This window comes from Oryx dammah, unplaced genomic scaffold (assembly GCF_014754425.2).
Source record: "Oryx dammah isolate SB20612 unplaced genomic scaffold, SCBI_Odam_1.1 HiC_scaffold_5, whole genome shotgun sequence".
NCBI classification, from domain to species: domain Eukaryota; kingdom Metazoa; phylum Chordata; class Mammalia; order Artiodactyla; family Bovidae; genus Oryx; species Oryx dammah.
Window position 1 is genome coordinate 63,115,721 of NW_024070189.1, and position 14,030 is coordinate 63,129,750.

The 14,030-nt window shown below is 49.3% G+C and overlaps 1 protein-coding gene across 18 annotated transcripts in view; it reads left to right on the forward strand.

The window, feature by feature from the left end:
* LOC120863639 (core histone macro-H2A.1) overlaps nucleotides 1-14,030 on the forward strand; it is an 81,607-nt gene that overhangs the window by 25,980 nt on the left and 41,597 nt on the right. For all 18 annotated transcript variants that reach the window (XR_005721042.1, XR_005721039.1, XR_005721041.1 and 15 more), the window contains exons 3-4: nucleotides 8,166-8,272; nucleotides 8,718-8,915. Coding sequence is in view for 12 of the 18 variants with exons in the window: in XM_040240054.1 (XP_040095988.1) it covers nucleotides 8,166-8,272; nucleotides 8,718-8,915 (305 nt within the window). In the remaining 6 variants the exon portion in view is untranslated. The remainder of the gene's footprint in view (nucleotides 1-8,165; nucleotides 8,273-8,717; nucleotides 8,916-14,030) is intronic.

The following is a 14,030-nucleotide window of genomic DNA, read 5'->3' on the forward strand; positions in this document are numbered from 1 at the left end:
GCAGATGGCCAGAGGTGGTCTGAGGGCTGCAGTGAGGAGAGCGGAGGGCAGTGCCCAGTCAGTATGGGGTGGCTATAATGCTTAGCAGCACTGAGAGTGGACCGAGAGCCAAGTGAGAGCCAGAAAGCTTATTCCTGATGTCCCTTCATTGTCCTCTTAGTGAACGAGAGGTGGAATCCTGGGTGACAGAGCTTAGACAAGTCCTTAGACCAGTGGCCCTCAGCGTTGGGAATCCATCTGGACAGATAGAGCTGGGGCAGGGCTATTAAAGGTGACCCCAGGCCCCTTCTAGGGGACCTCCGCTACTATGACACCCTTGCTGCTGTGTCACTTCAGTCGTGTCCGACTCTGTGCGACCCCATAGACGGCAGCCCACCAGGCTCCGCCATCCCTGGGATTCTCCAGGCAAGAACACTGGAGTGGGGTGCCATTTCCTTCTCCAATGCATGAAAGTGAAAAGTGAAAGTGAAGTCGCTCAGTCGTGTCCAACTCTTAGCGACCCCATAGACTGCAGCCTGCCAGGCTCCTCCGTCCGTGGGATTTTCCAGGCAAAAGTACTGTTATATGGCTCTAAAAAGTCTTCATGTGCTCAGATTTTGCTTTTTTTTTTAATCCCAGAAGCATGATTAGGCGTGCCAGGACAGATGTCAAGGCAGGGGGTGCTTATGACACGCAGTTGCCAAGGCCAGTGGGGTGGCATCTAGCACAGTCGCTTCTTCTCATTTATGCTGTGCTTTCAGTTTATTTTTTGCATTTTGTAAAGGTGAATTGCGCACAAGATAAGCTCAGTCAGCGCCCAAGTGGGTAGAGCAAAACGTCTCCCTCAGACCTGGTCGCCAACTCCACTCCCAGGCAGCAAAGCCGTGCCACGGCTCCTAAATGGCGTGTGTAAGCATGGGCGACAGGCATCGCCAGTGATGGGCATGCACCCCCCCACAGGATGGCAGCTCACCAAAGCCCCGCTCTGCTCCTTGTTTCCACTTTAGAAGTCTGTCTCGGAAATGGCACCACGTCAGGGTTCTTTAAATGAGTTTCCTCTATACACTCTTCAAATCTTTTCATTTCAGCAGACATCTCTGATTGTTCACCCCTTTTTGAGATAAGTTAAGAACAAATGGCTATGATTTTCCATATCAAAAACAAACATACATATTAACCATCTCCTTGTAAATGAATTTCAAGTCCTTGAAAGCAGTGAGCCGTGCGGAGAGGGCCCTGCCCGGCTGTCGGCCAGGCCCCTGGTTAGAGCGGGTTCCTCTGGCCTTCCCCAGCCACCTTGGCCTCCCGCCTTCCTCCTGGGGCCTCAACTTGTGCTGCCTCAGCAGCTGGCTCTGCTCCTGCCCCACCACGCCACCCCCTGCCGGGTCAGACAAAAGCCCTAGACCCCATCCCTAGGCAGAGGCTGCCTGTGAGGCCGCCCTGGGTGCTGTGTAATATCAAGACAAGTCTGGCAGCACTGAGGTTAAGCAGGTTCAAGTGCATTTTTCAAACATATGTAAACTGTTAAGTGTAACAGCAAAGGGTAAACTATCAGGGGAGGAAACACCAGGTTTTCCATATTGCATCTCTCCTCCTCCTCTCAGCTCTCACGTACATCCCATCTATCCACCTAGCCAGACAAGCCAGTTATTTTGATAGAGGAAATCGAGGAAAAGAAAGAGTTTTCTTCTCCTGGAAATCAAGCCTGCTGTACTCTATTAAGAGATAAAAGTGTGTGGTTGTGGCGTCAGTATTTGGAGTTGACTTTTACCAAGCGTTCTAGGCATGTAATTTGGTAACTCATTAATCCTCACAAGCCTAGAGGTGACCTCACCCCCCATTTATAGAATGGGAAACTGAGGCACGGGTGTTTCTTAGCAAATCTCACAGCTCAGGGCAGGAGCTGGGATTCGCACCCAGGTTGTCTGACGGCATGCCCCTGCTTAACCATGGTGCTGTGTGGGGCTGCAGCCACCATTGAAGATGGACCCAGGAGGTGAGCTCATGCAGACCCCCCAGTGATCTGGGGAAGGAGGAGGAAGACTTTCCTGAAAGGCAAAATACTCAAGCACCAGACTGGGTTGGCGGGTTAGATGATGGTAATATTTGCCAAGAATCATAATCTTTTTCTTGTTAATGTGTATAATGCAAAATTATTATTTATTTTAAAATGTGTAAAAGAATTAGCTTACTTTAGAAACTTGATATTAAGCTGCATTTCTTTCTCACTGGGAGACTTTGTGGGGAAGGTGGGATACTGGCCTACATGCTGCCACCTGGACCCTGAGGAGGGGGGTCTGTTATGTGGGCGTAACAGCAATGGCTGAGTTTGTGTGAGACTCAGAATATCTGCAGAAAAGTGACAGAATGGCTCATTGCTGCAAAATACCTTGTCTTCTGCCCAGAACACAACACCCCCAGTTACTGCTGTTCTGGGCAGAAGACAAGGTATTTTACTTTCCCTGTGGAGTCACTGGTTTCTTGGCGACCCCTGGGACCAGCAGAGTTGGGGAGCTTTGCTGTGGCCCACAGGCGAGGCCCTGGTGCTCCAGGCTGATGGCTCAGTGGGCTTCAGTTCCTGCCACTCATCACCCGAAAAGGTGGATTCTGGGCTGCTGAGGGAATTGGAGGAAACTGGTGCAGTCAAGATGCAGGAAACACTGAGCAGGCAGTCTCCGATTGGGGTTGATTGGGTTAAGGCCTTCCAGAATAGTGTAAAACAGCTCTGAACTCAATGAACTGCTGATGGCAGCCTGATGAATGGAAGGAAATGCAATAAACAGATTCCTTGTCATGTTGTTGGCTTCATAGCACATATCTGTGTTCTCCCTGGGATTATGTGAACATTTGCTTTTCTTTGATTTCTGGTTGTTCTTTTCAATATTTCTTTTGTGAAAGAAGATGCTTCAAACAGTTCTGTAGGAGCCCCCGACTCTCTCCTTTGCGAGAGCTGTGTTTAGAGTTTGGCGCAGCCTCCAGGCATCACCTGTTAGTTGTTAGAGTCTCATTCTGCAAACCATGACTTCATCTCCCCGAAGGAAGATAGACACAGTGCTTCAATACAACAGATAGGACTGCATGTAAGACGCTTGGAGAAGAAGGAAAAAGACACTAAGCCTTTGGTCTCTGGGTGAACTTGGAAAGTAGGTCTGTCAGAGGCATTCACGTTCAGACAGCTGGGCTGTAGCTGAGAAGGCTGCCAGACGATGCTGTTACTCAAGGCCGTGGGGATCTCGCCAAGTGGCCCAAAATGATCGCATTCCTTGTGGCCAGGGTGTGGTGGGCCCAGGGGTGCCTCTGCCCTGCCTGCTGCTCTGAGGAGAGAACAAGGTCGCGTCACTAGGCATGTGATGGAGCCAGTGGCTCACCACTGGCCAGGGACTGGCCAGGAGTTGGAGCCAGAGATGCTCAGGTGTTTTGCCAATTAGATCTTAAAGAGATCTTAGAACAGAAAACTGGTACACGAGTTGGCTGGTGTAACTCACCATTTGACCTGACCCCTTTGCAGTGTCTGTCACTGCGGAACTTCACCAAACTGAGAGTCCTCTCAGAGGTGACCCCCCAGGCTCTGAGCCCCAAACCTGTCCCAGCGTTGGTCATTGGTGACAAAGTTAGACTGTCATTGGTCAGGAAGTCTTGGCTTGCGGGGGTGCAGACCCTGGTCAGGGGTCTGTTTCTTTTCCTGCTAACCACTCTTTGCTGATTTCTTACAGATTCCATTTGTTTCAGTTACAGTCTCTGTGCTGTGGCTCCTGAAATTCCCTCCGAGGCAGGATCCAAGCACAGAGCACTGCAAACCGTGGAGAAAAGAATTTTCGTCTGTAAATGTGGTGCTTGTCTAGTTCTCTTTCTCAGAATCCCTTTTCTCTCAAAATAGAGGCAAAAAAAATTTAGAGACACACAAAACCTTCCGAAATACAAGATTAATCAAGTGCAGCAAACTCTCCCTGGTAGGAAGGCATGGGTTCCATTCAAGTCCTGGTAGAGCTGAAGCTGGCTCTGGGTCTGGCCTGGCCCAGGAGGGGCCCATCCCCCTGGGCAGTGGGTACAGTGGCAGGAACGCAGGCATAGCCCTGAGCATAGGGCTTCTGCAAATGTGTCCTTGCTATCATTTGCAAAGCCGAGGATCACTTAACTAGGAAGGAAACTTAATCAGGAAATCTCCTTTAGTGGCATGTGCCCTGCCCCAAATCCTGAGCACTCAGCGCCCTCTCTCCCGCCCTCCTGCAAACATGCCCTGGAGAGCAGATGGGAGCTGATCCATCTTGTTGAGTTGCTGGCATTTTGCATCTCTCCTCCCTCCCTGCAGCAAGCAGCCCTCTCTTAGCCAGGAAAGCCCTTTACGATTGCCATTTCTAAAACTGGACTGAGGATGAAAGAGGAGAACATATTACTGAATCCTTGGCAAGGGGCGAGTTTGTACTCTGGGTTCCTGCTTCTTTCTGGTCGCTTGTCAACTGACCCAGCCCTCTGTCTGCTGCAGTGCAGGGGTAGGGTGGAGCCAGGAACACACTTCTCATAAAAGGTGTGTCTCTGAGGTGCTCCATCTTGTATGTCCCTTGACGAAGGAGTTGCTATGGTAACTATCCATCTGGAAAACATGCAGGAGTAAACAGAAGATAAAGCTCTGGCTCAATCAGCCAAAATGTGAACCTCTGCCCTTCTTTGTTACCCCATTTGATGCTGCTCCCTCCCTCCCGACGGGGCTGAGGGTCCACTCTTTGAAGATAGGGAGTGGGAGGGCCAGCTATCTTGGTCTTCACAGATCAAAAGCGAGCTGGAGTTTTGCAAAAAGAAAGGGGGTTTCTGGGTCCTTGGTGAAGAGGCAGAGGAATGACAAAGGAAGGACACTTCAGCCCAGCTATTTCCAAGGTGCTAGATACTCCTCGCCCCACTCCACACACCTCCCCAACCCCTCCATGTCCATCTCATCGTCACTCCCAGATGGATCCTGTCTGGCATCCCTGAGTCCACGCTGAATTAGCAGTTGTCACTGTTTAGTTGCTCAGCACGTCCAACTCTTTGCAACACTATGGACTGTAACCCTCCACGCTCCTCTGTTCATGGATTTCCCAGGCAAGAATACTGGAGTGGGTTGCCGTTTCCTTCTCCAGGGGATTGTCCCAACCCAGGGATTGAACCCACGTTTCCGGCATTGCAGACGGATTCTTTACCACTGAGCCACCGGGGATGCCTTGAATTAGCAGTCAGCACAATCCTTGAAATATCACAAGTGGAAAGACTTGGGCCATTGGAGATTTTTGGCATAATGTGAGAGTGTAGGGGGGTGTGGGGGGGTGTGAAATCAGTGGCAGTTCAGAGGGTTTCCTGGAGAATTGGTCTTATTTCTCATCTGTGGGTGCTGCTTAGTGGGAAGCGCACTGCTTCTTGTGCTTGTGCTCCGTACGGCCTGTCCCTCACCCAGATGCTAGAACACGCTGGAGTTCTGCAATTCATCGTCACCACCTTCCCCACAGGAAAAAAGCTAAAGTAGTGATGCCAAAAATAAAATGACCACATCCCTCTTCCCCCTACCCCCACCAACGGCCACTGTGCCTTCTCTTGGGGAGAGCTGCACCAGTACTCTGGGCAGGAAGAGGAAACAGGCCACCTCCACTTTCCCGAGAAACCGTAATTTCAAACGACCTTCTTACCACAGGGACGGGCTTACGGTGGGTTCTCTTTGTCTCTTTTTTAATGAGGGCCTGGTAACGGATTCTTAGCACATCATGGGGACAAAGTTGTAATCCTCCAGCCTCCTTCTGTATATTCCTGCTGTGGAGAGTGATGGCCCCATGTTTCCTGTGGCCCCACAGTGGAGAAAGGCTGGGGAGGTGAGGGGGTGGGAGCGGTCAGGAAGCCAGCCAAGCGGGCTGCAGCCTAGTGGTGCCAGCAGCCCCTCTTCAGCCTTCCTGCCACAGGGGCTGGCTGTGGCTGGCTCTCCTTCCTGTGCCCTGACTCCCAGGGTCTGGGCTCCTGCTTGGCTTCCTCCAGGCGGTGAGTTAGACAACAGTGTTGTAGGTATACTGCCTCTTCCATGAACAGGGGTGAGTGGAGTCCAAACTGGGCTCATTTCTGCAGCTGTACATCAGGTCACTTAAGCATCCCAAACACTCTTTCTTGCTTGGTCATGATAGGGTCATCTCCTCTGGGCTTCTGCACACACAGCCAACTATCAGTTACAGGGAAGCTTCAGTAAAATTGACAGGGGATCCTGGTACTCAGACTGTTTGGGGGACAGTCCTCTTGAAGCTAATGGATGAGGGCGGGAGGTGTATTGATTCTGTCGCCTTCCTCCCTGGGCCTCGCTCTAGTGACTTGCAGGTATGCCTTTGAGGCACACGCACATAAGGATCCCTGTGACCTGGGAGCATCAAGCAGGCAGAGCCTCGGGTCTCCCTGTGTCCACTTTCCATCAGTGCAGTGATCACTGAATTCCTGCCTTGGATCGAGAACCCTCCTGATCCAGCTATGGGTAGCCAAGCAGCTGTTCAGTTTGACACACAGACTCATTTTTGCATTGGGTTCAGCTGTAACAGTAGTTTAACATTGTAAACTATGTAGGTTTAGTCACTAAGTTGTGTCCGACTCTTGTGACCCCATGGACTATAGCCCATTAGGCTCCTCTGTCCATGGGATTCTCCAGGCAAGAATACTAGAGTGGGTTGCCATTTCCTTCTCCAGGGTAAACCATGTAATATTGTAAATTTTAAATATGTGATTTTAATGTAGCTAGAATTTTTTTTTTCTGCAGTTATTTTATAATGATGCCAAGTTTTAACTTTGCTGGACAAGTCTAGTGTTTACAACATAACTTTGAATATTATAAATCCTTTAGTACTAGGAAGAGGCCAGACTTGAGCCCAGAAGGGTGGGCTAGATGGATGTTGCAGGCAGGGCTGTGGTGTGGACAGAATTGCAAAAGTGGGGATGTAGGATACATTTGGGGACAGTCTGTATTTCTCATTAAGAAAATGAGACGAAAGTAATGAGGTTGACAGTTCCCAAAGAGAGCTAGGCCACCAAGGAGGGGAAAGAATCTCTTCCTGAAGGGCGTTTCCTCATTTCTCCCATCTTTGGTGCTTTTGTCTTGTCTGCTGAGACCTTGTCCCCAAAGACTGGTCAGTAACCTCTAACTTGGCACCAACTATAGGTCAGGCTCATCTCCTTCTGGGTTCTTAATTATTTTGTGAAAAATGTCAGATACACAGTATGTTGAGAGAGGAACTCTGATGTCTTACTCTCTCACAGGTGTTAACGTTAACACCTTTGTTACGTCACCACATTTGTTTTCCTCTGTAGACTCTTGCAGAATTATTTGAGTAAATTGCAGATACCAGGGCCCTTCACCCCTAAATACTTCAGCATGTATCTCCTAAGGACAAGATGCTCCCTTCAGAGTGGTAATACTGTTATCACACCTAGGAAAATCAGTGACTCCTTTGTGTCTACTATCCAGCCTACACTCAGATCTCTCAGTTGTCTCCAGAATGACTTCTATAACTTTTTTTGCAATCAGGATTCCAGTGAGTATTGACACTTTGTATCTGGCTGTTGTGTCTGTGTAGCCTCTTTTAATCTACTACACCCCACCTCTTTTCTTTTATGTTTTTATGATGTTGACTTTGTAAAGGGTGCAGTCATATCCTTCCAGTTGTGAATCTGAGTGTGCAGGCGTTCAACATTGATTCTGTTATACTGATTCTGTTAACAGAAATGTACTGAGTAACATGCCACCTCCCCCTGATGTCCCGGAAACCCCTGCATGACTCCTCACCCAGGGGCCACAGTGCTGGCCCCAGGGGGTTGCTGCTGATGATATGTGGCATGCTGACTGTGGGCAGCCCTGTTCTGGGAAGAGAGTTCAGATCTGAGCTCTGCCACTCCTCATTGCGGGCCTTTAGCTGGTAGTCCTTTCTCCTCTCTAAACCTCAGGTTTGCATGTCTGCAGCAAAGGGGTTGGGCCAGGGGTCTCCCTTACCCCTCAGCTTTGCCTCTCAGCATCACTGTGACCTGCCACCAAGTGTTTCCAGGCAGACCGCCTGCAGCTTCGTGGCTCAGGCTTCAGCACACTGCTGCCTGCTCCCCTTCCCGCCACCAAGAACAGGGCATTTGGGAGAGTGCCCTGTTCACGGCTCTCTGATGCTATGATGTGACCATACGCCCTTCCTCTCCTCTCCCCAAAGCGGAGATTCTGGAGCTGGCTGGCAATGCGGCAAGAGACAACAAGAAGGGCAGGGTCACGCCCCGGCACATCCTGCTGGCTGTGGCCAACGATGAAGAGCTGAATCAGGTATGGGGCTCTCCTCTGCCTCCCCAACCCAAACACCCCAGCAGGCAGTCTTGCGGCCTAAGAGCTGTCTATCTGGAGGGAGGGTGGTGTTTGGCTGGCTGTCGAGGGTGTGGACTGCTTGTGACTATTAGCCACTTCCCTGCCCTCCCCCCACTCCCCCGTGGCAATTTTTCCCCAAGACTTTATTGGTTGCGGGTAGCGGGGATAAAGAAAGATATTTGACTCTCCTGGAAGAAAGATGGTTTGGAAACTCCACCCAAGTGAAGGGAGTCTGAAGCCTGCTCCCTGTGTAGTGAGTCAGGGTCCTGTTAGCATCCTTGTAGATGCCATAGAGGAGAGAGCTCTGCCAGCCAAGAGCAGGAGCATGGGTGGGGAGGATTGACTTCTTGAAGGTCATGGACGGGGTGGTCCGGCTCACCGTCTGCTCATTTGGTTTTCCTGCAAGCTGCTAAAAGGAGTCACCATAGCCAGTGGGGGTGTGTTACCAAACATCCATCCAGAGTTGCTAGCGAAGAAACGAGGATCCAAAGGGAAGTTGGAAGCCATCATCACACCACCCCCAGCCAAAAAGGCCAAGTCTCCGTCCCAGAAGAAGCCCGTGTCTAAGAAAACGGGGGGCAAGAAAGGGGCCCGGAAATCCAAGGTGAGTATGTGATTTGGCAGGGATGTGTGAGGTGTGGGGCCAGGCAGGTGCAGGTAGGTGGGGTCACAAGGGTGCCCCTTCCTGCTGAGGGCTCATTCCCCTCCTGGGTTGGGGGCCTGTGGAAACAAATGGAGCTGACAACAGTTAGTCCAGCGCAAGTGGCCAGAGTCTGGATGCAGGTGGGAAACTAGATTTCCCTAGGCAGAGGTGATGTGGGGAGGTGCCGGGGCATAGAGCCCCAGGCTGGAAGGGGCCGGTGCCTGCCCTTCGAGGAGATGCCCACGCCTGTGGGGTGGGGGGGGGGGAACCTGTGTGTGCAGGAGCTTCCCTGTGCAAGCAGCTATCAAGTCCTGCCCAGAGGTGCCAGCTGCAACACTGGCCATTGACATGTCCGAACTGTCGTTGTGTTGCCATGGCTTCATGTCCTCTTCCGAGCCTGTTGTAGCAGGAATGGTTCAGACAGTTAGCTCTTTGAAATGATTGCCTTGTTAGGAGGAAAATGGATGTGTTGTCTGGGTGCTCCTGCCAGACCCAGTTTGAACTGAGACTAGGCCATAGGTGCTGATCTTGTGGGGAGCGAAACCTTCTCGTGAGTGTGACCTAATGTCTTACGGAGTAGGGCGGGCCAACTGATCCCAAGCCAGGATCTGGCTCATCCGCCCTCGGGAGGCCCACGCCTATAACTGGTTGTACTCACCCATCTGAGACTCCAGGGTAACTGGGACACATGTTCTCTGTCCTCCTTGCTGGGCTCTGCCTCTCAGCTGTTGTCACAGACCCCAGGACCAGCGAGCTAGGACCAGTGCTACTCTGTGTTTAGTGAAATGGAATCTGAAGGCTGTCCTATCCTGTGGTGTCCTCGCAGGAGTCATCCTTCCGGCCCCCCAGCCAGACTAAGGAAATTCTTTGTGGCGGAAGGTGGCCTTCCTATTTTGTAAGTCACATCCCCTTGGAAATGCCGTGAGTGGTCTAATGCAGTGTCAGCGTCAGGATGTTTTTCCCAGAGCCCTCACCGGAGAGAGATGGTGAGACACCTTCCCAGGACAGGTCCAGGAGCCCTGACCCAGAGCCACACACCAGCCCATGCTCCCAGCATGTCCCCTCCTCCAGGCCCATCCAAAGACCAGGCAGGCCCTTCACCAAATGGAGGGGCACCTTCTGAGACCTGTAACCTCCCACCCACACTGTTCGTGGACTCTTTAGCTAAGGTATTAAGAGGCTATATTTTTTGTTCACCCTTCTGTTTGTAGACAGTCACTTCCTTCATTCCCTCAGTTCAGTTACTCAGTCGTGTCCGACTCTTTGCGACCCCATGGACTGCAAGAATGCTGGGCTTCCCTGTCCATCACCAACTCCTGGAGCTTGCTCAAACTCATGGCCATTGAGTCGGTGATGCCATCTCATCCTCTGCCATCCCCTTCTGCCTTCAGTCTTCAAACACTTCCCTGAAAACTACAAAATTTAATTTATTCTTGCCCACAGAGCCTCTCAACCCCACCCCACCCCACCCCACCCACCAGGCTCAGAATCACTCCCACTTCTTTGAGAGAGAAACCTAATACTGGAGAGTGTCCTGTAAGTTATTTCCAGACACTGCATTCCACCTAGCTCACAAGTCCTGGAGGAGGCTTGGGGTAGGCTAGGGGCAGGCAGGGGATTTCACAAAATACTGTTACTCATTCCTGCTAACTATAAAATTAGCAGATTGGATGGTTTTTTTTTTCCCCTTACAATATTTGCATTTGTGGGGAGGGGCAGGACAGGGCAAAGCCAGGGTATCCTGGCTTTTTTAAATGTTGAAAAATAAAACAGAGATGCCAAGTCCATCATCTCTTGATTGTGGGCCTCAGGGAGCTGGCTGCCCACAGAGCAGGGGCCAGTAGGGGCAGAACTGCGTCCCTGCGCATAGCCTTCCTGTGCCATGGCCAGAGTGTGGCCCTGCTCACGTTGGGCCACTGCTGCTTGATGTTTGAGCACCTCTTCAACTCCATTGTGTCTGGCAATCCTGGGTTGAACCTCACTCCCTAGCACCCCCAGTCTTCTGCCATAGTTTTTGCCCCATGACTTTATGAACTTCACAACTTACCAAACATTGGGAATGCTTTTTCTTTCTTTTTGGACTCGAAATACAGAGGGCATGTGTGTGTGTGTGTGTGTGTGTGTGTGTCTTTAGCTCCTAGTAGCTATATTTGGAACTCGGTGTTTCTAATAACCATATGCCAATAATCACTTGAACACTCAACTTCTCCCTTGATTACAAAAGCAGGAAGTCTGTTATGGTGGTCTGTTTTTCTTCTACACAATAAAACACATTGTCTGCTTACTGTACCAGTATTTGGCTAACATTAAACCCTGGGGGAAGCTGAAATTGGAACCGTGAACAGCTAATTTTCAAAACATTTGTTTAATGTAAATTGTGGTGTCAGCTCCCAGAAACAGCGGAGAACCCTGCATCTCCAGGTTTAAGTGGAATGTTCTGAAAAGAACCTTTCCAGAGACATGCAAAAAAAGCCTTAGTTACATGCTAAAGCACTTGTAGTGAAAGGGAGTTGGTATTTTTCAAGTGTCAACACTTGAATTCCAAATCATAATTTTTCCCCCAATTCTATGTAATTGGAAGGTTTTGAAAGTCTCCAGTTGTGACAGCTGAGTCAGCTATAGTGGAAACTGTTCGAGAAGGCAACACAACCCACCGGGTGCTGGGTGTCCAGGGCCCTTGCAAGTGCCTTGGGGTTTCTCCTAATTGGGTGGCCTCAGGCAAGTCTGTGCCTCAGTTTACCCACCCTAGTGAAACAATGGGTTCCATTCCAGCCCTACAGTTTAGTGACTTTAATGAATATTTGTGTGGGTAATATGTGTGAGTTTGGATAGTATGAAAGAGTATGTGGTAATAAAATCTCACTCACACCACAGTCCTCCCACTTCTCCCCAGAGCAGAGTTCTCATGTACCCTTTGAGAAAGTCTAAGCACATGAAAGCATATGGATATATAAAGCCTTCCTGATACTACTAGCTTTAAATATATATATATATACACACACACACATATCTTTCAGTTCAGTCGCTCAGTTGTGTCTGACTCTTTGCGACCCCATGAACTGCAGCATGACAGACCTCCCTGTCCATCACCAACTCCCGGAGTTCACTTAAACTCATGTGCATTGAGTCGGTGATGCCATCCAACCATCTTGTCCTCTGTCGTCCCCTTCTCCTCCTGCCCCCAATCCCTCCCAGCATCAGGGTCTTTTCCAATGAGTCAACTCTTCCCATGAGGTGGCCAAAGTACTGGAGTTTCAGCTTTAGCATCATTCCTTCCAAAGAAATCCCAGGGCTGATCTCCTTTAGGATGGACTGGTTGGATCTCCTTGCAGTCTAAGGGACTCTCAAGAGTCTTCTCCAACACCACAGTTCAAAAGCATCAATTCTTCGGCACTCAGCCTTCTTCATAGTCCAACTCTCACATCCGTACATGACCACTGGAAAAAGCATAGCCTTGACTAGATGGACCTTAGTCGGCAAAGTAATGTCTCTGCTTTTTAATATGCTATCTACGTTGGTCATAACTTTCCTTCCAAGGAGTAAGCGTCTTTTAATTTCATGGCTGCAATCACCATCTGCAGTGATTTTTGGAGCCCCCAAAATAAAGTCTGACACCATTTCCATTGTTTCCCCATCTATTTCCCATGAAGTGATGGGACCAGATGCCATGATCTTCGTTTTCTGAATGTTGAGTTTTAAGCCAGCTTTTTCACTCTCCTCTTTCACTTTCATCAAGAGGCTTTTTAGTTCCTCTTCACTTTCTGCCATAAGGGTGGTGTCATCTGAGTATCTGAGGTGACTGATATTTCTCCCAGCAGTCTTGATTCCAGCTTGTGCTTCTTCTAGCCCAGCATTTCTCATGATATACTCTGCATAGAAGTTAAATAAGCAGGGTGACAATATACAGCCTTGACGTACTCCTTTTCCTATTTGGAACCAGTCTATTGTTCCATGTCCAGGTCTAACTGTTGCTTCCTGACCTGCATACAGGTTTCTCAAGAGGCAGGTCAGAGGGTCTGGTATTCCCATGTCTTTCAGAATTTTCCATAGTTTATTGTGATCCACACAGTCAAAGGCTTCGGCATAGTCAATAAAGCAGAAATAGATGTTTTTCTGGAACTCTCTTGCTTTTTCCATGATGCAGCAGATGTTGGCAATTTGATCTCTGGTTCCTTTGCCTTTTCTAAAACCAGCTTGAACATCAGGAAGTTCACGGTTCATGTATTGCTAAAGCCTGGCTTGGAGAATTTTCAGCATTACTTTCCTAATGTGTGAGATGAGTGGAATTGTGCGGTAGTTTGAGCATTCTTTGGCATTGCCTTTCTTTGGGATTGGAATGATAACTGACATTTTCCAGTCCTGTGGCCACTGCTGAGTTTTCCAAATTTGCTGGCATATTGAGTGCAGCACTTTCACAGCATCATCTTTCAGGATTTGAAATAGCTCAACTGGAGTTCCATCACCTCCACTAGCTTTGTTCGTAGTGATGCTTTCTAAGGCCCACTTGACTTCACATTCCAGGATATCTGGCTCTAGGTGAGTGATCACACCGTCGTGATTATCTGGGTCGTGAAGATCTTTTTTGTACACTTCTTCCGTGTATTCTTGCCACCTCTTCTTAATATCTTTTGCTTCTGTTAGGTCCATACCATTTCTGTCCTTCATCAAGCCTGTCTTTGTATGAAATGTTCCCTTGGTATCTCTAATTTTCTTGAAAAGATCTCTAGTCTTTCTCATTCTGTTTTTTTCCTCTATTTTGCATTGATCGCTGAGGAAGGCTTTCTTATCTCTCCTTGCTATTCTTTGGAACTCTGCATTCAGACGCTTATATCTTTTCTTTTCTCCTTTGCTTTTCGCTTCTCTTCTTTTATGAACCTTATTCCCCAATGATTCGGCAGTGTGGCTTCAGTGGTTACTGGTGCCAGCTTTGTATTCCAGTTCTGATAGTTCCTGGCTGTGTGACTTTGGAAAGTTTATATCTCTAGCATCTCGGTTTCCTCATCTCTAAACTGGAGGTATGTCACAGGGTGGTTGGGAAGCTTAGAAGAGAATCCATGTGGAATGCTTGCAAGCAGT